Source organism: Neocloeon triangulifer, unplaced genomic scaffold (assembly GCF_031216515.1).
Source record: "Neocloeon triangulifer isolate White Clay Creek 2 clone unplaced genomic scaffold, ASM3121651v1 ptg000017l, whole genome shotgun sequence".
In the NCBI taxonomy this organism is placed as follows: Eukaryota; Metazoa; Arthropoda; class Insecta; order Ephemeroptera; family Baetidae; genus Neocloeon; species Neocloeon triangulifer.
The window spans coordinates 3,420,244-3,442,857 of NW_026775559.1; the positions used below are offsets into that span (position 1 = coordinate 3,420,244).

Below are 22,614 nucleotides of genomic sequence, written 5' to 3' on the forward strand. Positions count from 1 at the left end.
AAAATTCAGAAATAACCCCTGCTTAAAGGGGGTAGCTTCACATTAAACATCGAGATTTGCTGCAAGATGATGATTATACACTTATTATTTTAGAACATGCTGGGGATGTTTTTAGTTCATTCGATGGATAGCATTTGGTTCAATAAATTAATTAATATAAAAATCTTGAGGAGGAAATAGATATCAAAAGTAATGTTAATTAATTTATAGATGCAGAATATTATCAAAAGTGTCTTACCTCCTCTTTCTGTTCAATGTTCGCTCCGCTGTTGATCAGCAACTTGCACAAATCTTGGAAGCCTTTTTCGGCAGCAATGTGGATGGCAGATTGACGTACCTGAAATTAAATAATTTTATATTTGAACCAATGCATTTTATAATTAAGCATTATTTATTTGAGTTTATAAACCCGGTGTAAATTTAACTGGCTTAATTAAAAAAAAATAGAGAGACATTATTCAACTAGAATTAAATTTTAAGAAATTTCTTTAATTATATATTTAAGGTTCATTTTCATTTAAAACAAATTTTAGTCTGTGTCATCGTATTTGATTAATTATTACAATACTATGAGCATTTTTTTAATCAAGCTGAGAAGTCGCTAGTCAGTTAATCCCTTTTCTATATTAAATATACATAATTTTGCGTTCATAGCTTTTAAAACTTTTACCGACGCATATATCCTGTTAAAAATGCAAAAACTTTTGAGCTTGAATAAATCCCGAGGATATTTTCGTCGCAGGCCTTCAATTCTTATCTTGTCAAGAATTTATATCCCACCCGGGTGCGAATGCGAAGCGGCCTGGCGATAAAACTTTTTAACTGCAACGATCCGCCGTAAAAATTCAACCAGCCTCGTCGGCGCAAAATGAGATTCTTATCGCGGCGCGGGTGTATAATATAATATGGGTTGTGCTGCTTTGCCAGCATTGTTTGATTTTCACTCTGATCCGCCGTGTGCCAAAGGATGCACATCAATCATGCTTTAAAAGGACTACTCACGTTGTTCAGGGCGTTGACGTCGGCGCCCTTGTTCATCAAAAGCTCGGTCGTCTCCAGCTCGTTGGCCAGGCATGAGACGTGCAGAGCGGTGTTGCCCTCCTGTACCCGAAAGCAAACACATGTGGGTTTAAAGGAGTGGCCAATCGCATTAAGTTTAGCAAATAACAAGTTATTTAATACATATATCTTTGTATGAATAAATAACGGAAGTTGTAAAAAAGATAAAAGCGTGTTTCAGAAAACATTTTACCTTGCAACGGTAGTCAATTGAGGCTCCGTGCTGCAGTAAATAGTCGATGATGCAGCGACAACCTTTGCTGCTCGCCAAGTGCAGTGCTGTGTAGCCTTTCTGCAACACATAAAATAAAACAATGGAATGCTTTTAGTGAAAGTTCCATTTCTACTCTCTGTTCTTTCTAATGTGCAAAATATGAAATAAAAAAATGGAAGAGAAAAACTCAGGTTTGCCCTTTTTGACGACATATTCATTTAATTGCAATCCATTATGAAAAAAATCCTCATCAGTCATATTGGTAGTGGCTAGGGAATTATATAAATTTGGAAAAGTACCTTATTTTCGGTGTCAGGAGGGCATCCTGCCTCCAGAAGGGTTTGGACGGCGAGAGTCTGTTGGTTGTCGGCGGCAACGTGAAGGGCTGTGTTTCCATCTTCGTCCTGCTCGTCTCTCTCCAGGTTTTCCTGCAGGAGCAGCAGCTCCAACACCTCCACGTGCCCCTTCTCGCTCGCGGCATGCAGTGGTGTTTTTCCAGTCTGAACAGAGAAAACAACCATAGTTTAGTAAGAAAATTTGTATATGAATAGACTGGGTAAACATTGCAAATTATTGTTATTGATTTTAGATGGACATTTGTGCAGTGGTTGGAGAACAAGGAAAGTGCAAACAGAGGAATCTGAGTAAGAAAATTGTATTTTATTCTGCCATAGTTATGAGAATTTATCTCTTTATTCGCTTTATTCTAGTTGGTTTTAAGTATGTTTATGTAAATTATTATGAAAGTTTATTATTTTATTTCTCTCTATGCAACGATTTTTATTTGTTTCAGTAGATTTTTAACTATGACCACAAAAACAAAATATTTCTCATTGTCTCTCTGTTCTCAAAATTTAATAAAGATAAGCTAAAAGTAGATTGGTTGGCAAAAACAATTGGTAAAATAAAAATCAGCCATCATAATATTGATAACTAGATGATTTTTCAATTGTTTTAATTTTTTTCAAAGTTTGTGTTGGGTCTGTTTTTGAAATATATTATATAATAATGAATAACGTTATTAATTTGATCGTTTTATACGGCGTATTAGAAGCACTTAAAAAATTAATTTTTTTTTGCCTTGTTATTAAAGCTTATTTTATATATAAAAAAAATAATATAATAAATTCAACCAAATTTTACTGGAAATTTTGGTATAATTTGTTCCTTAATTGTGATCAATTGTGATGATATAATTGGCATCATAATTCAGTACTTTTTATTTTCTTTTGCGTTGTTTTTGCATCAAAAAGAATTTCCAGTCCCTTTTTATGATAACTAACCCATTTTCAGTCCAGATAAGTGTAGATAAATGGGGTTTCTTTCATAAAAATAAAAATAACGATTGGGACCAAAGCGCTATGTAATTTTTTGTCGCATGAAATGAAATGTCCTTGAAATGAAACATTGCGGAAATATTTACCTTATTTTTGAGGTTGTATCTGGCACCGGCTTCTATTAATCTCTTGACTACGTCGTGGTGGCCGTTGTGGGCAGCGTGGAACAAGGCCGTCTGCTGCTCCAAGTCCTCCACGTCTATCTCTATGTCCTCTACAGTCTCGAGTAAAAAATTCACTACGTCCAGACGGTTATTGTGCACAGCGCACATCAACAGGGTGTACTGCTTCTGCAACACGCCAGACAAAACGGGCACATTTTTCATCAGCACGTGTGTGTGCGCCAAATTTGGTACGTTGAGTACCGCCATTTATCTTGCGACGAATGGCGCGCGTCATGCGAGAAAGACATTTTATCATGGCAAGGAAGAAAAAATATAAATTGCCGTAGAGAAAGGAAATTTGAATTTAAGGGCTTGTCGCCTGCACTCTATTTTCCTCAAAGACAAGACACTTGTATGTATCAAATAAAAAAGTTTTCTTCCTTAAAACTTCTATAGATAGTTTCAGCAACATACGCTTTTCCCAGGTATATAAATATATATTTGGTTCTTCTATGTATCATTTTTTTACCATTTCTTGTTCTATGTTGAAGACAAAAGCAGCAATGCCAGAGGGAAATTTGTATGTTCATATTTTAGACAAATAATATGTTATTGATACATAGTGAATTTAGTAAAAACCTATTTTAATCATAAAAGCAGCGTTTTTCTTGGAAAAAAAATAATAATAAAAATACTGGATCGGTCCTCCTCCATGATAACAAAAACCGGTCTAAGTGAATAATTCTGACTGTTAAAAAATGTTTTTCATTACAATAATTAGTCTCAACATAGATTGATTTTATAAATATGAAGATGATATATGGTCAAATAAGCGAACATCGTTACTTAATTTATGTTATTACAATTATTTATCTTGCTGACAAAAAAATTCCGCTTTATTGTGTTTTCTTAGCCTGACTGAGAATGCAACAATCGGCAGAACTCGAGTGAGCAGCTCAGCAAGCCACGCAGAAAGAGCAGCGAAAAGGATCTTCTATAAAAGAAACGCACGCTGGCGCAATTACAATGCTGGGAAACAAAAAGCAACCGACGGAGTGAGAGGTGCCCTTTCAACCCTGCCCTGCTGGCCATGTTGTGTGCGTGTGGTGGAAACAACAAAAGCACACGGGGCCTATGCAATGAATGAGAGACGCACAAAAGCCAGAAGCTGCGCGGCTGGCTGCCTGTCTAAATGAGATAGATATCCATCTCGAAGATTAAAGTTGGTCCATTGATGTCACCAACTGCAGACTCGCCTCTCCTGTCTATGTACATGTCTAAGTGTGTGGGCGCATCCCTCTGTAAACCATTGAGATTCACACAAAACGGTATAAATGGGAATAATTTTAAAATGTAAAGAAAGAGTAGCCGACTGGAGAATAATCTATTCCAAATGAACTTTTAGTTCTGCCAAGAGATGGACTTATTGCGGGACTGCATTGGCTCAACTTTTGCTTGTTAGTAGATGGGAATTTTTACTTCAATTTGCTTCATTTTGTATCATTTTGTTGCATAATTTTTATTTTAGTAATTTCATTATTTATTAAAGGAAAATTATCCTAAACAAGACAAAACTTAATATTGAAGACATGGTATTTCAAACTGTTCTTTTTAAATTTATGAACAAATTATACATTTATTGGTATTCAATTTTATATACAAATAACATTTATTGAAATAAAAATTACTTAAAACTCGTTTGAATGATTTTAATTGGTAAATTATAATTAAAATTATAAAATATTTATATAATTACAAAATTAAATTAAATTTTTGCAATTCTATTCAAAAATTTTCCTATTTTTGATTGCATTTAAAACTACATACAACTTATTAAAACTTTTTTCTGACTCCTTTCTCCAGGTAAAGTTCTATGTGTCAGAGAGTAAATTGAATTGACGTTTCAGACTTTTTGGTGACCCTTTGTTGGCTCTTGGCGCGCCAAAAGAGTCTACACGGAAAAGCCCTTCCGAACTCACTCTCACACTCAACTTCTTTGCCACCTTTACGACAGCAGCTGCAGGTTTTGAGCGACAAACGTAAAAAAGCTGCGGAAAGAAGGAGCGGACGCGAATTACTTTCGGAGTAAGCAAGCCGGGAAAAGCACTTCCAGCCAGCGATTATCTCCCTCTTCCATCTTTTTGCAGCTTTAAAGCGGACCTGTCACCAAAAATAAGCCACTGCTGGCAAGTGAAGAGCATGGGCTACATTCTTATTTTTGCTAAAAAAAATATTTTAAATTATAAATTTACTTTGATAAAATCAACAAAATTAGTTTATTTTAACTTATTTATTATAAGTGGTCTTGAATAATTATTGCACTTTGGACAAGAATTTCTATTCTCATCTCACTTTGAACTTTTTATTATATTTTTATGAAATTGAATTAATTTTAACGTAAAATTTTTCAGGTATAAATTTATCCTTAAAAAAATCACTTTTCTACATTCTTATTAATTAATGTGAGGGCAAAATTTTCATGCAAGCTGTGCAAAAAGCAATTTTCCTTCGCGAAAGGGAAATCGGCAAACAAGCGAAGAGACCGAAAATCAATCTACCTGGCTAAAATTTAAAATGCAAATTTTCGCAATATCGCAGCTTTTGCGAATAGGATTAGAATAAATTACAACCATATTGCTGCTATATTGATTTTAACATGATATTTTTAGCACGCAAGCTCCTTGCTCTCTCTTGAGGTAAAATGAAAATTTCCGAGTGTTTACAAAGGGCTCGCCGGAACAACACTACTCGCTATATACCAAAAGAAACTGCTGCTACCCGCTTATCTTTCTCACACAGTGCAGGAGCAAACGTGCACGCAATCCTCTTACACCCAACTTTTGGCAATTCTGAATAATATGAGATTCTGTTTGCGACCAGGAAAACATGAGAGGTGAATAAGGAGATTTTGGATACCGACTCTGGTGAAATTTGAATTCCAAATACACCTTTGTATCAGAAAGCACTTTAGATTTCATTTTTATATGTTAACTCATGCTTTTTAATATAACATTTCATCACCACAATGTTGTTTTTATATGCTTTTTTATATGTTTTTTCCACAATGTCACCAAAATAAGCCAACAAAAGCTATTCAATTGCGAAAGAGTTGGTTCTTGTCAGTCGTCACCAGCTCTAGTAAAAACCTGATTAAAAAAAATTGCTAAATAATTTAAATAAATGGATTTAAATTAAACTTGCTAAACTAAAACCAAAATATGAAAAAAAGTTGTTAAATTTAATAAATAATAATAATTTACCAATTTATATTTTATATAAGCACTGCTTTTTTACAAATGAATGAGATTAATATATATATTTTTTTAATTTCAGCTTTACAAATAATATTTTGAATGGAAATACGATACAAAGATGCCCAAGGAAAGTAAACAAAAGCGCCAGAATGGCAAACTCGTCAATTGATTTCAGAGGCACTGCATGGAAATTGATCTGTTTGTATTTCAATATTCACCAGGTTTGCGGTCAGCCCGCCACCGTTGCCAACAGGAGGGAGAATTTCAATGTATCTGACAAGGGTTCCGCCCTGTGGATTTATGAATAATATTACGCCAACCAGCAAACTTGCATTTCTGCGTGTAAACAAGTGGTTTTGTAAATAAATATCTCATTTCCCACAAACGGAGCAATATGCAAATTTCAAAAATTTTATGAAGAACATCCGAATGATTTTTTTAACTTGAAAATTTCTTTGATGGGTTTTTAATTTACTGATATTACGGAATTCCGTTTGATTAACATTGAGCTTTGATCGAGGAGTGACCCCCTGAATACACAAATTAAAACACTTCAAACAACCCCCTACTTAGTTCCGGCGTTCCGAACTGCGCGTCAAGTGCAAAACTAATAGCAAAACAGCTAAATTTAATCAAAGCCCGATCGGATCCATCTAGCGTTCGGTGTTTGCGCAAATTAGTTAGACGCTTTGTTTGCTGCAGACACTCCGAGCTCAATTGGGTAGATTCGGCGGCCCTGTTAATTTTCCCCACTCTTCCATCTGCCAATCATCCGACCCTTCAACCGGGAAGAGTCACTGCTTTTATTTTCCCTCAACAAGCAGAATTTTTTACTGCACCACGGAGAATTCTGTGAATGTTGATTAAGTGAAATTCAACGAACCGCGCACTCTGCCAAGCGTTAAATTTTGAAAACTCGCGCGGAGAGCAAATATTTTCGCCCTGGATGAGGAGTATGTGCTTCTAGTAATTACATTCAGTTGGTGCAAGTTGAATGTGCCGTAATTGTATGCGAGCGTGAAATTTCATTCGAGCAATTCATTAAATTACAAATGTGCTCTGCTTCCTCTTAATTCAAAATAAAAAATAAAATGTAAAATTAATTTGGATTTTGTTTGAGCTAATTTTTTTCTTGCTTTTTCTCCTCGTTGCATTCAAGCTTCTCAAAATCTTTCTTCTTTAAATATTTCCAGTAAATTCAACACCACAGAAGGCCACAATAGGTTTTTGTTTTTTGTTTTAATAAACTCTCTGCTTTATAATATTTTTCTTCAATGGCAGAAAGCAGTAAAATAAATGCAGCGCGTCATTCTCGGTGGTGACCTAATGGTAAGCTCGCGACCTACTATGCAAAGTGCACCGTTCGTACTTATCCAAGCGTGGAACTTTTCTATGTCTTTTCATTCTATATTCGGATTACGTGCGGAAATAAGGTATGTGAATGTCGGTGCTAGAACGGAGTGAGACTTTTTCAAGCGTTTTATTTTTCCGCGCACAAAAAGCGCCAGCGGCGAAAGCGAGCTAGCGTTTTTCCATCTTCTTTCCGCACGCCGAGCAAACCACCGGCCACACGGAATACAAATGGGAAAATCCATACAGCTGTTTTGATGAGCGGCGTTTTTTGCTCAGCCACGACGCGGTGGGTGTTTGCAGGCGTGAAAGAAAAAAGGGCTAAATGCGCACAATTGCGTCGTAAATTAGAGGAAGGGGCGATTTGTATGTCCGCGCTTCATTTCGCTCGCAGGTAAATTGCGAATTGCCGGTGTTGTTGCAGCGGGCCTTTGTTAGCGAGTTTCTTGTTTCGCGGGAGGAAAAAGTTAGAAAATTAACAATGCGCTTTGATGAGGTAGAAGGCGAACGGCGCGTTTGTATGTAGCTTGCCTCACCAGACACGTCATTAAGAGGCACAGAAAAAAAGTAGTACAAATGATAAAGGAGAAGCGTTTCATAACATCATTAATTATTTTCAAAGAGTAGAATTTTGTTTCAGAGAAAAATAAATTCTAGAAGCTATTACTGTTAAAAATGCGACCTAAATATTTCAAGCAAAATGTGCAAATTGAATTAATCTGAAATGAAAATATATAAATACTTTTTTAGATACATTGATGTTTATACCTAACTCAGCTGAAAGCAAACTTTAAAAGACTTCTTTTGAGCTTTTAGAACTGCGTCTTGAGATTGCAAAAAATACATCCTTACACCCAAAAATTTACAAAAACTAAATCGATGAATTAATTTAATTGACATCAAAACAATTATAAATCAATCTAATTTCTAATCATGACAGAAACAAACGAAACTCATGGAAGTCGTTACATATGGAAAAGATTTCGGTTACAAATTTTTAAGTTAGAAATATTGTTATTTTTTAAGTCTCAATTAAATAAAAAATTGGAACTAAACCTCAACAAGCGAAAAATGATACAATTAAAAAAATATCCACTTACTTTATTGATTACAAGTGCATTTGCACCACACTTGATGAGCAGCTGGACGGCGTCCTTGTGTCCATGCCAGGCGGCCATCAGGATGGGACTCATCCCGTATTTGTCTTTGGCCTCGATGTCGCACCTTGCTTCAATCAGCAGCTGCATTATGTCTGTGCTGCCCCTGGACGAAGCCCAGTGAATAGGTGCTCGCCCGTACTGCAATCAGATTATTTAGATTAAGATTGTGGAGCAGTATCAAAGATTTATATGCTTAAGTAAAATTTTAACAACTTTCAAAATAAATTTGTAACAAAATTGAATTGAAAACACCATAAATTCTGTTCTTTTATTAGTCAAAATAATTGAAATGGTTAATAACCAGTATAAATAATAAATAAAAATATGTTTTTTTTTCAAAATACACGTTGTTAATGAATTATTTTTAAATATTTTCAATTGTTTATTGTTTTCCATTTAAAAAATATATATATATATATATATATATATATATATATATATATATATATATATATATATATATATATATATATATATATATATATATATATATATATATATATATATATTAAAAATTATTTGAAATAATATAAAAATTGCAGGGTGTAGGGTATTGAAAAGTGCATTTATTTCACTTACAATTAGTTGACATAATTTTGGGGTAGATATAATTCAATCTAATTAAAACGTTTGAAACGTTATCAACAAATTAGTAATTTTAGTTAGACTCTTATAAAAACTAAATTCATTTTTATAATTTATTCAAATGTGGCTGACTTTTTTCACTTAAATGCAGGGAGACGCATCCAAGCAGATATTTCATTGGACTGGAATTTTTCATCATTTTCATTTAATGAGAATGTCCTAAAATAGATCGCGCTTTTTTGTCAATGATCAAAAAGCTTGTTCAATTCAAAGTCAATCGGGATCAGCAGAGCCGGGGGTTTAATCAAACTCAAGTGGGCCGGAAATGTAATTTACGATCTCATATGCTTGATAACAAACGCGCTCCAACGGATTAGGGGTGATGCTCGGAAAAAAAACGGCAAGAGCTGCTCGAGTTCTAATTTTGCCCAGACTTGTTTGCCCCTCGCTCGCGATATAGACAACTCTCTTTCCGACAACACGGACCGTGATTAAAATGCTCAGGCAGGAGGAAAAAGTGCTCGTGCACTGAAATAGATGGGCTTGAAACTTTTGCATAGGGTTCTAGTTTATCCCTTGCGAGAAGAGAACTGCGAGAAGGCTTTTTGGAAGTATCTCACGTGTGCAAAACGAATGGATCCTCGGGGATCTGCACATGAATGGAAACGCTCTTTTTACGCGCCAAGGTGTTTTATTTATGGCCGGGCTCTTTTTCTCTTGGCCAGCGGATCGAATTAAAATGTAGAGCGTGCTTTATTGCTCCCCACATAAATCGACTTTTATCTGACCGGGAAAATTCAGGCGAGACGAACTTTAGCAAGAGAATTTATGACTGAATATTGAACGCAGTTTTCGAGTGATGAATACAATTTTTACATTAGCTGGTTTTAATGCTCTTTTCCCTTGAAGTTTAAATAGATAGATTTGAGATAATCTTGTTTCAACATGCCACTCTCTTTATAAGCGGTCACCTTTGATAAATTTGTGTTTTAGCAAGTTAATTTTATGCTGGCAAAGAACTGTTTTAAATTTTCTAATGTTATTGATATAAAATCAAGAGACAAATTTATCTTGATTTAATTTTACATTAAAATCTGCCTGTGCATGTTCTTTTGGAAATAATGGGGGATATTAACTTACTAAGTTAGCACCAGCAAATCCCATAAACTAATTAAGCATGTGATAATATCCCCCAATTTATTACAAAAATTGGGTTTCATTAAATTTATAACAATATAATCCTAGACCTTTCCAAATCAAGCTTCTCTTATTTTAATATTCAAACCACTTAAAATTTTTTATTTCCCGATGAAGGTTTAAAAAAATCACAGCTATTCTTCCAAACAAATGAAAGTGAAAATGACAGGCTCACTTTTTGTAACCGTCTTTCTTCCTAAAAATGATAAAAAATACGTTTAGGTGTAACTGACAAGGCGAAAATAATTGTTCTTAAGCTTTTGATTGATCTACCGTCAAACTTTCCTTGCAAATGCAACTTCTTCTTCTTCTCTTACTGCGAAATTAAAAGTGAAATTGGCACATGAACAAAATAATCCCCGAGCTCATGAGCACAATAATCTCCCTGTCGGCGCAAAAAGGACAAAATGAGCGACCGGCCTTGCTCGCCATAAAACACACGAGACATAATAAAACACGTGGAGCCGCAGTTATCCTGTTGAGCGCCGTTTCGCATGAATAATAAACGCCCGGCACAATATAAGCGCGATTAGCTGGACCGATAAGCTCGGTCTGAACGCCTGCTTCGAGCACAGTTGGCAACCGGCACCACTCGGCTGCTCCACAATAAGCCTAACTACGACCGCCAGCGCTGAAACGACCCACTTGTAATGCAAACGGGCCGTGCAAAGAAAGAAATAGTTGGCGAAATTGAAAAAAAAAATGGGAGATAAAGAGAAAATAATTTATCAGCTGTTAACTATCACAAATTCCCAATAAAAAAAATTTCTTTTCTCTTCATAGTTTTTACGGCAAAAATTATACTTTTAAAAGACATAAAGAATTAAATTTTGATATTTAAATATTCTATTGGACTTTTCCTTAATATTAAATTTCAACTTTTTAGCACTTATCATGAGATTTTTCTAGGAAATGTTATAATTATTTAAAAGGGTAAGCATGTAGCAAAATGTATTTTAATTTAACTTACATCCCATTTCATACTTTATCATGTAATGACTGTTGGGAAACTCAAATCCCTCAAGAAATCAAGGAATTCGCTAAAGTCGGTGGTGGTGCGAGGTTTCCCCAGAGATAACTGCCTCTCCAGAGACGCGGTAATGATAATGCGGCTGAAACGCACACGGTCTCCCATCAAAAGCATCTCGCACGAGTTGTGTTCTCAAAATAATGATCTTTTCGTTCGCTCAGCCCTTGTTAAAGCGAGAGCGACCGGCTCAGGTACTCACATTATTCCTCGAGTTGACATCAAGAGGCTCTTTCAGGATGGCTTCGACGGCTTCGGCGTCGTTCTTAATTACGGCCTCGTGCAGCAGCAGGTCGTTCTTCAGGACTAAAACAACACAAAAGAGAATGAAAAATAAAAAAAGTGAGTTCGCGAGTGATTCGCGTGGCGCGCGAGAAGAACTTTTCTTTCTTTTGCAGCGACGAGCGATGAATAATTTAGATCCTTTGTGCTCGCCTGAGAAACTCAAAGTTCCCAACAATGAATTAGTGATGCGTGTCTTCTGGATGATTTAAATAGACTTTCCACATCAAACAATTTTACTTTTGATGGAAATATTTGAAAGTTTGTAAATCATGTAATAAATTTCTTACAGAAATCAACTTTTCATAAAAAAAAAAAAATGTTTTTGACTAAAAAAAACTTTAATTTCATCTTATTTGAACTTATTGCCGAAATTTTCAAAGATGATATTATGATAATTCAATATTAACCAAAACTACGCTGGGGGGGAAATTTAATCGTCCTTTGTCACTTTTAGAAGAACTTTTGATAACGAAAAGTTAGCAAAATAATGGAAAAGATTTAAATTTCTTCTTTTAAAACATCAATAATTACTTAGTAAATAAATTGCTTTTCGCATGCCTAGCCTCAAGTCTTAAAACAAACAAATTCACAATTGAATCTAGAGTTTCTGTTCAATAATATTAGGAAAAACAAATCTGGTTCTTAAAGAGACCTGGAAATTCAATTACAAATGAAAGCTAGCTGATTTCATCTAAGCTCTTTCTTCCTTGTTCAACAGGACTGCTTCTTTTGTATGTTACAATTAAAATCAAAGTTTCGCCATTCAGTTCACACGAAATCTCTTGCAAAACCGCATGAGTAGTGGCACAGGGTGCGTCTGACTGATAAAGAGAAAAAAGCCCCAGCACGTCTAGGCCTGACGTAAGTGAAATTTATTGGGGTCGCCGGTTTAATTCCGGCGCCACCTGTGACCCTCCGCAGCAGCAGCCTTAACTAAGACTTACGCCGTCGTGATGGTGCTCTTGATATTCCGCACCCTCGCTCGCCCCTTTTCTTGATCAGTCCCTAATGAGTCCGCAAACGAGAAACTAATTGTCGGAAAAATTTGCTGCGGCAATCAAGAGACGACCAGGAAAGGAAAAAAGAAATAGGCATGTGCAAACATAAAAAAATGTGGTCAAACCTTTCCCCTGCTCTCTATTATTTATCTCCTGTTGGGAGATAAAAATTAATGTGTCTGCAGAGAAGATTTACTCTTTTTTGTTTGCGCTGTGAAGATATTGTGTGCACAGCAGTCTTTCCAGTTTCCACTCCTGAAAACGCAATATTTATTTCAAGATTGCTGCATGACCTTCATTTGTTAGAGCGTAGAAGAGGGAAAAGATGAAAAAAAAATGAAACGATCATAACATTCACGACCTTGAACGAAAGTAATAGAACTGTTCAAACTGAGCTTGTGCATGTTTTTCATTTCTGGGTTGCAAAAAGTTGTAAGGTCCCAATCGGTCCCCGCAATCATGAACAAAAACATGAAAATTCCCATTGCTTCCCAACCCTTTCTCTTTCTTCCAATTCATCCCCGTGTATGTTTTTCGTTTTCATCTACCTGGCTCCTTTTTCAATTTGTAAAAAGCCAAGGAATTTCGCACGCAGCGGATCCCTGGTGCGGCTCCACCTTATTGTCTCTAATGATGCACCCTCTCCATATCATCTCGCCGGGTTTTCATTCATATTCCGGCGCAATCCGTGCTCTAATTCGATGTTCCGCTCAGCGTGGTGGAAAGCTTTTCAATTATGAGTCCTCCCTGCGCAATCGTAGCCCAGCAAGTCGCAAATTTTGAAATGTTCGCCCCCGCCGAAAGGACTTCATATTGACTTTTACCCTTGCTCTCCGAGCAAATAATTTGCTATAAAATGACGCAATAAAACTTTTTAATTTAAGGACAGTTTACTAAAAGAAGAAAGTTCAGGCGATAAAGGGCAGACTGAGATATAATTAATTACAGCGTGGAAGGGCGTTGAAAAAGAATGGCACACTTTATTGCTCATAAAAAGCTCGTTGGCCTGTTTAAATTAGAGCGTTTTTTTTATTAAACTGGAACGGAGATGGATGATAAGAAATGTGTTTTGAAGTATTTTGTATATTGTTTAATTAATTTGTTTTAAAGCAGATTGAAAATAATTTATCTTTCCAAGATCACTGCTTATACAAATAGTAAAAGAAATTTTAGCTCAATGACAAGCTTGAATCATTTCTAGGTGTACGAAAACTGTTGGTGTCAATAGGTATTGAAAAATATTATCAAAACATCTGTAATGAGAATTAAAGTTTAATAGTATTAGAAAATATTCCTTTGCAAGCTATCGTAGCAACCATAAACAACGACAAATATAAATTTGGTTCTCATTTCAAAATATATTTTTGAAGATTAAAGTCAGGTTAAAGTATGCATCAATTGCGTAGTTTTATTAGTTTATATAAAAAACGTTAGATTTAAATTCATTTACATATTAAAAATTATGAGAAAATTATGTGAAAAGACGAGTAGTGCACTTAAAAGTTTATAAACTTCAATGTTTTTTTTAAATCTCTATTAAAATTTATATTACTTCTAAAACTTAAAAAAAATTGTACAAAGATTTATTTTAAAACAAAGTTTATTTTGCAATAATATAAAATGAATCTATAATGCTCCTACTAACTCGCAAATTGATTTATTGATAAATTCACAGGATATCTTTGAAATTTTGGACATATTCAATAATTTTTTGTTAATGGAATAAGAAAATATCAATGTTAAAATGCCTTTAGCGTCACCCCCCAATAACACTTGGTCAAGGCCTGGCCGGACCTGAAAATAATGAACTAGAAAAAATTTACTCACATCTGGGGCTGCGTGGTCTGGAGGGCTCGTCGAGTCCCTCAAGCGGAGGCAGCCCCGAGGGCGAGGGTCGGCGGCTGCGCGAGATGGCCGCAAAGTCCCCGGGGTCCAGTTCATCAGCCATGGCGTCCCCCAGCAGGTCAGGTCACGTCACGGGCAGCATTTCTTAAGGCTGCGTGCCGACGACGTGCAACTTGCTGCCACTCAGCCGCTCGACAGGAAACTGCAATCAAGAAACGGCCCACATCCGTGAAGTGCTTCTTCCTATCGCGAAAGCTTCGAGAGCAGGAAGGAAGAGGAAAGGAAATCTTGGCGGAAAGCTGGGGCAACAAGTACCATAAATTGGGGCTTCTCTTGTTTACTTCAAATATAAGTGAAAATTAAAGAAAAAAAATTATTTCTTTCCTGGAACTGCAGACTTTAAAAATCATGATTTGATAAGTTATGAGGCCAGATTTAAATATTATTTGCAGCTTTAAATTTCAGATTCAAGAAGAACGAAGCTTGAAGTGAAAGTTGCAGGAATATTTATTATTTATTTGCAAGCAAAATTGTATTTCAATTTTGAGAAAAGTTTCACATACATGATTTCATCCAAAATTACAACAATGAAAGCAGTAGCGTGAAATATAATTGCCGTACAAATTTTTTTTGCTATATTTGCACCCTTGTATTTGTGATTTAATTATTGAAAGTTTTTTTAATATTATAAAGCGCCTTCCACAACATTAGTCAAAGACAAATTGCAAAGGTGTCCCTTTTTCGCCACGCACACCACCATTTTTCATGATTTTTTTTTACTTCATACGAGCGTTTCACAATGGAATGACTCGAGAAAGTATCCGCCACCACTATCTTTCCCCGGCTCGCGTCAAAAGATGAAGATGGCAGGATCGAACAAAAAGCCGGTATCCATCAACGAAGCCAATAATCCGGGCCCGCTTTTTCCTGCCATAAGAGCAACGCCTCTTGTGAGACACGATAAATCATTCCCTCTAAGAAAAAGACCTGTAGACCGTATCAAACTTTCTGCACTTATGGCAAAAAATTGACTTAAAAAAATCACAGGCAGCTAGCTCAAAATTCCTGAAGAAAATATTATAAAATATATTATAAATTTGAAATTTATGAACCTTTCTTTCAAATTTAATAAAGTTTAAAAAAAAATCATAACTTTCCTTTAGTTTGGAGTGAAAGTGTATAATTGTTTCTGTCTCCCCGCATCAGGCGTGTATCAAAATCAAATTGCATTTCACAAAGTTCTGCCTGGTGGTGCTGGTTGAGCGGCTGAAAGCTTTGCTGCTTCTCGTCTCTCTCTGCCTTGCTGCTATTTTCGGGCAACCTGTTATTGTTTGCCGAGAGCAATTTCACCGCTTTTTTTCCCGCCAGCGTCGAGTTGGTTTCCGATTGCAATTAAGTTGCAAAAGTCGCTCTTTGCTCTCTCGGTGGTGAGCGGATTAAAGGCAGGGAAAACTAAAGCGATCTTAGTAGGGAGAAAACTTTCTCAAGCGCCGTTGTTTGTTTAATTTGCGCGACGATTCTAGGGCGAAGAAGAAGATCCTCTGCGAAATAAATTGATGAGTTAAGTATTGAACGACGTGACAGCAGCGTAAATACTGCGATGTTAAAAGTACCAAGCTACACGCAGCCAATTATTATAAGCGGCTTAAATATTAGAGTTTGTGAGCTTCCAGTTAATATATTATTTGGTTGTCTTTCTATAAAAAAATTAAAAAATTTGGCATTTCAATCTAAATTAAAAATAGAGTTAGAATTTTTTATTAAATCATTTTGGTTTGCAAATATTTTTATCATCATCCACAATGTATTTAGGTCATTTTGAATTTTTCTGTTAACAACCATGGGAAAAATTCACCAGTTTTGAAGTTTGAAATATAATTAAGAAACTTTATAGTAATTAAATTTGTCTGTATTAAATCATGATAAATTGTTTGTAATCAGCACATTTAATATTGAATAACGTAATTTCCTTATTTTCTTTTTTTCGTGCTCAAAACTTTGATATTCAAATTTATGGTCGTCAAAAATTTTTGTTCTAACATTTACATTTCAGTTTTAATGCAGAAGGATGATCAAACTTCATTATTTTGGAAAGCCCATAATTATTTTCATGAATTATTCTGAGTGTTTTTATTCATTAGTGCGACTCGCCCTCATTTTTAATAGCAGGTTTTCACCCAATCAAGCAGACTTGTGTATGGAACGCGTTATTTAAGTGTCCGTGCGACAAGTTTACCTTTAAATAATCCTCATTTTGGTCGTCCGTGCCACGTAATTACATTTTGTCTGTCCCTTTCTCGTCCTCATGTTATGTTTTTGTTCATGTCCTTCATTCTCGTCTTTCCAGCAGGACAAAAGGGGTCGAGTTAATAAAACGACAACGAAAACGAATGGTCGACAGGATGTAATTTATGCGTGTTTTCAAAGGACCGTCGTCAGGCACGCTTATTAATTATTTCAGCTCGACAGAAGGATTAATTAATTGCACGGCGCGTCACGCGTCAAAGCGAAAGTTTTGCAGCAAGCCTATGTATTGCAAGTACGCGTACCGAGTATAGTAATAATAATAATGCAATATGAGACCCAGTCCGCTGACTGACAAGAGATTTATGCTCAGAATCTTCCTAGAAATGTCATCAGTTACATTAACTGGAATTTTGCTCTTTAACGAGTTGTTGATAGTTTAATTTCACACACAAAATGTCATAAAAATTTTTGTTTTTTAAACAAGGGGTGTGGAATGTGAAATTTTGCAAGGACGAAAATAGTGTTAAATATAGCAGTCATTAAAACAATTAATATAATTTAAATTTAACCATCAAGGCAGATTTGAGATATCATGAAAAAATAAATAAATCAAAAAATAAAAATATTTTTTAATAGATAAACTTCACATTTTAATTAAACAGTTTACTGTAACCTGCCCTGAACCTGCCCATCCCATCCAAAAAGACTAGAATTTGCAACAAAATAATTATTTAATTTTTCGGACTTTACCATACTATTAACATAATTATCACATTTCTAACAGCAACAAAAATTTTCAAAGTTTGTAAAGTTTTGTGATGCATTATGTCCAACAACTGATGTTTTGCCTCCAATCAATTGCGTTGCTTGTTTTTCTCTCCATATATTTATTTCTTTTAACTTGTAACTGCGAATTTTTAGTTAAATTTTGAGCCTAACACGTCGCGTTTCAGGTAAATCACTTTGTTCACGTCAATGTCACAATATTTCATTGATTTTCCTGCACAAATGGTCTAATTACAATTCAATTTTTACCAATATAATTTATTTTATGCATGGAAATTTCAGTCGAATTTCAAATTTGCAGCCGTATATTGATAACTCCAGACTAGTAAATATTTATCAATGGTTTTTTCCTCAAACTTTCCGAGTTATTCTCTTTTTTCCTGACAGTAAATATTCAAAAGTACTACCAATACTGCGATAACCAATACCGTTGCGAGGACACATTCGCAGAGTGTGCCATTTGATATTTGACGCCGCTTTTTGGCCTCCTCGATATTGCATACTTTCCGTCTGCCTTGTTTGCCAGCGGCAAATAGCATTTCCGTTTTTTATTCTACCCGAATGTATTTTTTTTTTCATTCTGCCACACAAAAATATAAAAAAGAAGGAAAAGAAGCGTGCGCCAATAAACATTACATTTACATCTGACGTCAAGACGCGGGGAAATAAATATATCTCTCGCTCGTTTGTTGCACACCGCGGTTTGCTCTGAATAAAACCTTTTATGTGTTTGTGTATTTATTCGAGAAAACCAAAGGCGTCTGCCCGGTTGACAGCTCCCCCGAAATGCTTTTTTTATGCTGCGGTGTGTGTTCGTTTCGTCGGCGGCAGGTGCGTGTCTTTCTATTCGACCTGGTACCAACTCGAGCGAAAGCACCACCGGTGTGGGGTGGATCAAAATTTAACAAGTCAGCGAGTTGAACATTTCAACGCGGAATGGTATGAAATTTCCAGACTTTCATGTTGTGTGCGGCGACAAAAAGCTTTGGGTGCCCTTTTTAGTTATCAGATTAAATGTCTACTATATTGCAAACACTAATATGCTTTTTCCAATTTATTTTCACCATTTAAATAACATTTAAAGTTTTAATGCTGATTTTAATCAAAAATAATTTAATGTCAAAGTTGAACACGGATTGGTAAAATAAATTGCTTTAATGTGAATAATATTTTGAATTCTATTACGCAAAAAATTAATATTGCTCTCACTAATAACGTGTTAAAATAAATTAGTTTAATTGATCCAATTGATCTATACCGAATATTATTTGTAGTTTCACTTTTGATAAAATGCAGTGAATATAAAATTTATCTCTATGTGGTTAGAATTTTGAATAATTTGTAAAATTCTGAATGCAATTATATGATGTATCCCGTTATGGGCAGCAATTGCCTTTGTGAGAGATCAATAAACCCAATTTGCATTTAATTTTCACTGTGTGGTTAAATATTAGCAAAAATTACTTTTAATGGAATTAAAATTGAGTAAACTAAAATAGCTATTCATAATCCACGGATTAATCTCTTCAGCCTTCTAATTTTAAGTTTTTGACTTCAAAATGAGCACGCATTTTGAACAGGCGCGTGTATTCAACTGGCATTCAAGAGAGAAAATTGAGGTCTGAAAGATGTACAAGAGGAAATAGCCAGCAGCTCGCATGCTGGAAGTTTCCCTCTCGGGTATTTGGTGCGTGTGAAGTTTGAAAGGATTTGCGCGTGAATTAGCGCAACCCAGGCTGGCAACTGGCCGAAAACTCTGCAAGGAATTCAGAGAAACTCAAGGCAAAAGTGCGGTGCAAAAAACGTATATGTTTCCAACAGACCGCTACTCACATAGACCCTCATGATGAAACATTGCTTGGGGCAAAAATAAATTACATATTTATTTTATTTACTAGCCTTTTAAAATTAATAATTAGAATGAAAAGTTCACAAGGAGAAATTTGTTTAAATCAGTATAAATTGATTATAAAGTATGTAATAAATTTTTACATGAAACAACCACATTTAGAAAAAAGAAAATGACCAGATTGCACATTCCGTGTTTAAAAAACGGGATGATTAAGGCAATATTTTTTATTTATAAATGCACAATTATTTAAATTTTCTAAATGCACACCGTGGAAAACTTATTAATAATCAAAATTTTTAGTCGAACCTCGTTGCAACAAGGTTCGCCCCGTTTCAATTTTTCATGAAATCCACCTCGAGTGTTACCACTAAAGCTTAAATTGATGAGTGTTGCTCGTTGTTCACTTTAAAAATCAATCAAGTCGATGAATATAAAAAGTCAGCCACACTCCTCTGGGGGATTCGATTAGCGGAGCAAACGAGAGGAAAATGAATGGCGGTGATGCAAGTTGTCAATTTCTCCGAGGACACCTTTCCCGATTAGCGGGGCTCGTCTAATCCCCGCGCTAATCCCACCCTCGACCGAAAATTGCAAAAGCACGGACGGCATTAATGAGCGATGTGATTTATTTACTGGCAGCGTGACGCAAATGTCACAAAAGCCGCTTTGCCGCGTGCTCGTCGCCGAAATAATTAATAAATGGGCGGTGCTGGCGCTCGTGCCACCTCATCCGCGAGTCGATCGCGAATCGGCGGCTGATGGATTGCTGATTTCTGTGTAATTGCTCTTGGCTCGTGTATCATTTTGTGAACACAGAGTGCAATTATTAATGCGAGCGCTGCAAACATGTGCCCATCAATTGATCGATTTTAATTTGCGCTGATTGCAATTTGAAACGACTGTCAATTCTGTAAACACACTGCAAATCGGTTCCAATTTTTTCATGTGAGGCTTTTAAACCCACACTCTAATTTAATTGGTTTTCAAGCAGGGTTGGAAAAGCACAAAATCAACAAAAGTTGACTAGCATAATTGAAACAAGTTTGAAATTCGGAGCTAATTGAAAGTAATTAGTAAATATAACTAAACTTGTCAAATTTAGACTGTTCTCTTTAGCAAAATCATTGATATTTAACTATCTTATTTTTTTTAATTCGTTAGATTTTTTTCTTTAGGATTTAAGTGTGGGGAATTGTTCTAACAACATAAAAAAGCAATTTCGCAGAAATTTGAGCCTAACTAAAGATTATAAAGTGCCAAATATGAAATTGTGAGGCAACGAATGATCTTTAAAATTCGAGTTTTCAAATTCATCCAATTTTAAATCTACAAACAACATAATTATTATACAAAAAATATAATTTAATTTACAAGTACCCTGTAACTAAAATCATTAGGCTGCGATTAAAATTAACTTGAGCCCTATTACCATTGTATGAGCTCAATTAGAAGCAAGTTATGCAAATTAAGAGGAATGAATTACACCGAGTCTCGGAGGGAGGCAGAAGCTGTAAGTGGTGGTTGGGTGTCTGCTAGCGCAAGGAAATGGTATACAAGGTTTGCAGGTGTGCACATTCAAGCGGAATAATTGCCAAGAGTGCTGGCGGGCTTATCAAATTAAAGAGCGAGCAGTCACCTATGTCTGTGTGTTTGTTTTTGTTAATTGGCATTAATTAAAATATATATTTCCCTTCCAAGCACAAACTCTCATTTCTGCATGCGGCCACATTTAGTAATAATTCACTTATCAGCCGTTTCCAGCATTTTCCCAGTTGATGAATGTGCTGGTTGGCGAGAAACTCCGGCATTCATGCACTGCTGAATTGAAGCCCGATGCCGCCGCCGCCGCTCTCTTCGCCCCTTTTAATTAGCGAAAAATGTTTTCAGCGCTTTTTCGCCGCCAAGCTTTTCAAAACTCGACGGCGCGCGTGCGGTTTGTTTGAAGTGTTTTTAACTGCCGAAATTTAATTACGGGTCTGCGCGCGCCTAGGGACAAAAATTAATTTGCTGCGCGTTTCCCAGTCTGAATGCTGGGCGAATTAGAATGCTACTTATAAAGGTTAAGCCTCTTAAAAAAATTGCAACATTTCGACCGCAAACTTATACTTGATTATATAGAATGAATAGGTTCGCCCTTAACGCAGAAAAAACGTATAAAAACTTGTGTATATTAAAATGGAAGGGTTGTTGGTTAAATTAATTAATTTAAGAAAACTGCTAGATAGAAATTTAGAAAAGGAAAAAATGACACATTATATTAAATATTCTAATTGAATTTGCATTTTATTATTTATCACATTAGGTGTGGAAAAAGTAAATTTAGATAGATGCCACGTGTACTTGCTCGTCCTTGTTGTTGCAACACTGAGATGATGGTTTTTTTAAGAGAAATTTTCGGCACTGCGGATATGAGTTTTCCGCTTTGAAAATACCAGTCATTGAAAAAACCATTCCTGAGAAGGAAAAAAAATATTCATTTAAAATCAAAATCACCTAAGATTACAAAATCCAGATTTTGCAATTTACTATTGATCTCTAATCCTCTAAATTTTTGTAAATTTTCTTTCCAACAGATTATGTATTTAATAATTGCTATTTTTAGCCCTCTGTGAATTTCCTACGAAACACAAATGATGCAGGCTGGAGCAAAAAGAGCGTTGGAAGAGCAAATTGTCGAAAACAGAAATATGCGTTGGGTTACTTGTTTTGCTTCGAGCGAGCATATTGCTATGGTTACCTGCCGGCAGGGCAAAAGGTCGCATCAAATTTCGTCCGAGTTGTCGTTCCCCGATATTACACGTGTGTGTGGTGTGAATTCAATTCATGTATGCGGTGCTGAGGTTGCGCCGAATTCAATTAGAGGCGCAGGCAAGAGATCGAGGCAATAAATTTTGGGATTGTTCTGCGGCTTCGACTGCCTCGCTATTAAATTATATCCGCCCGCGTTGCCACCGCTAATCGAGTTTCCATTCCGATGAGCATGATTATTTATTATCCAGGTTGAGATGCGTCTCACTGCAAAAAAAAAAAACCAATGCGGCTCAATATACGTAGTCAGCCGCACTCTTAGACTTTTGCCCTCTCAATAAATGTCAGATTCAATGGAACCAAATTTTTCATTTCCGATTTTTTTCTAAATTCGCATTATAATTTGTGCTCGACTCAATTTTATGATTGTAAATTAAAAATTTAGGAAAAATTCAAACATCTCTCGTCTCAAAATGAAATTTCGGATTCTGACGACAAAATTTACCAAATTTCTTATATTTTTTGATCAAAAATGCTGATACCAGTAATATACTTCATTTTATTTT

The 22,614-nt window shown here is 35.6% G+C and overlaps 1 protein-coding gene across 6 annotated transcripts in view; it reads right to left on the bottom strand.

Annotated features, from left to right (window-relative positions):
• LOC132203370 (ankyrin repeat and death domain-containing protein 1A-like) overlaps positions 1-22,614 on the bottom strand; it is a 44,225-nt gene that overhangs the window by 4,875 nt on the left and 16,736 nt on the right. For 5 of the 6 annotated variants that reach the window (XM_059631091.1, XM_059631092.1, XM_059631096.1 and 2 more), the window contains 8 exons: positions 14,398-14,617; positions 11,490-11,593; positions 8,419-8,616; positions 2,697-2,900; positions 1,573-1,773; positions 1,253-1,351; positions 1,003-1,101; positions 239-337 (listed from right to left, as the gene is read on the bottom strand). In XM_059631091.1, coding sequence (XP_059487074.1) covers positions 239-337; positions 1,003-1,101; positions 1,253-1,351; positions 1,573-1,773; positions 2,697-2,900; positions 8,419-8,616; positions 11,490-11,593; positions 14,398-14,518 — 1,125 coding nt within the window. In that variant the 5' untranslated portion in view covers positions 14,519-14,617. Of the gene's footprint in view, positions 1-238; positions 338-1,002; positions 1,102-1,252; positions 1,352-1,572; positions 1,774-2,696; positions 2,901-8,418; positions 8,617-11,489; positions 11,594-14,397; positions 14,618-22,037; positions 22,098-22,614 lie in introns of those variants that run through there. The other variant, XM_059631094.1, reaches the window with a different exon arrangement.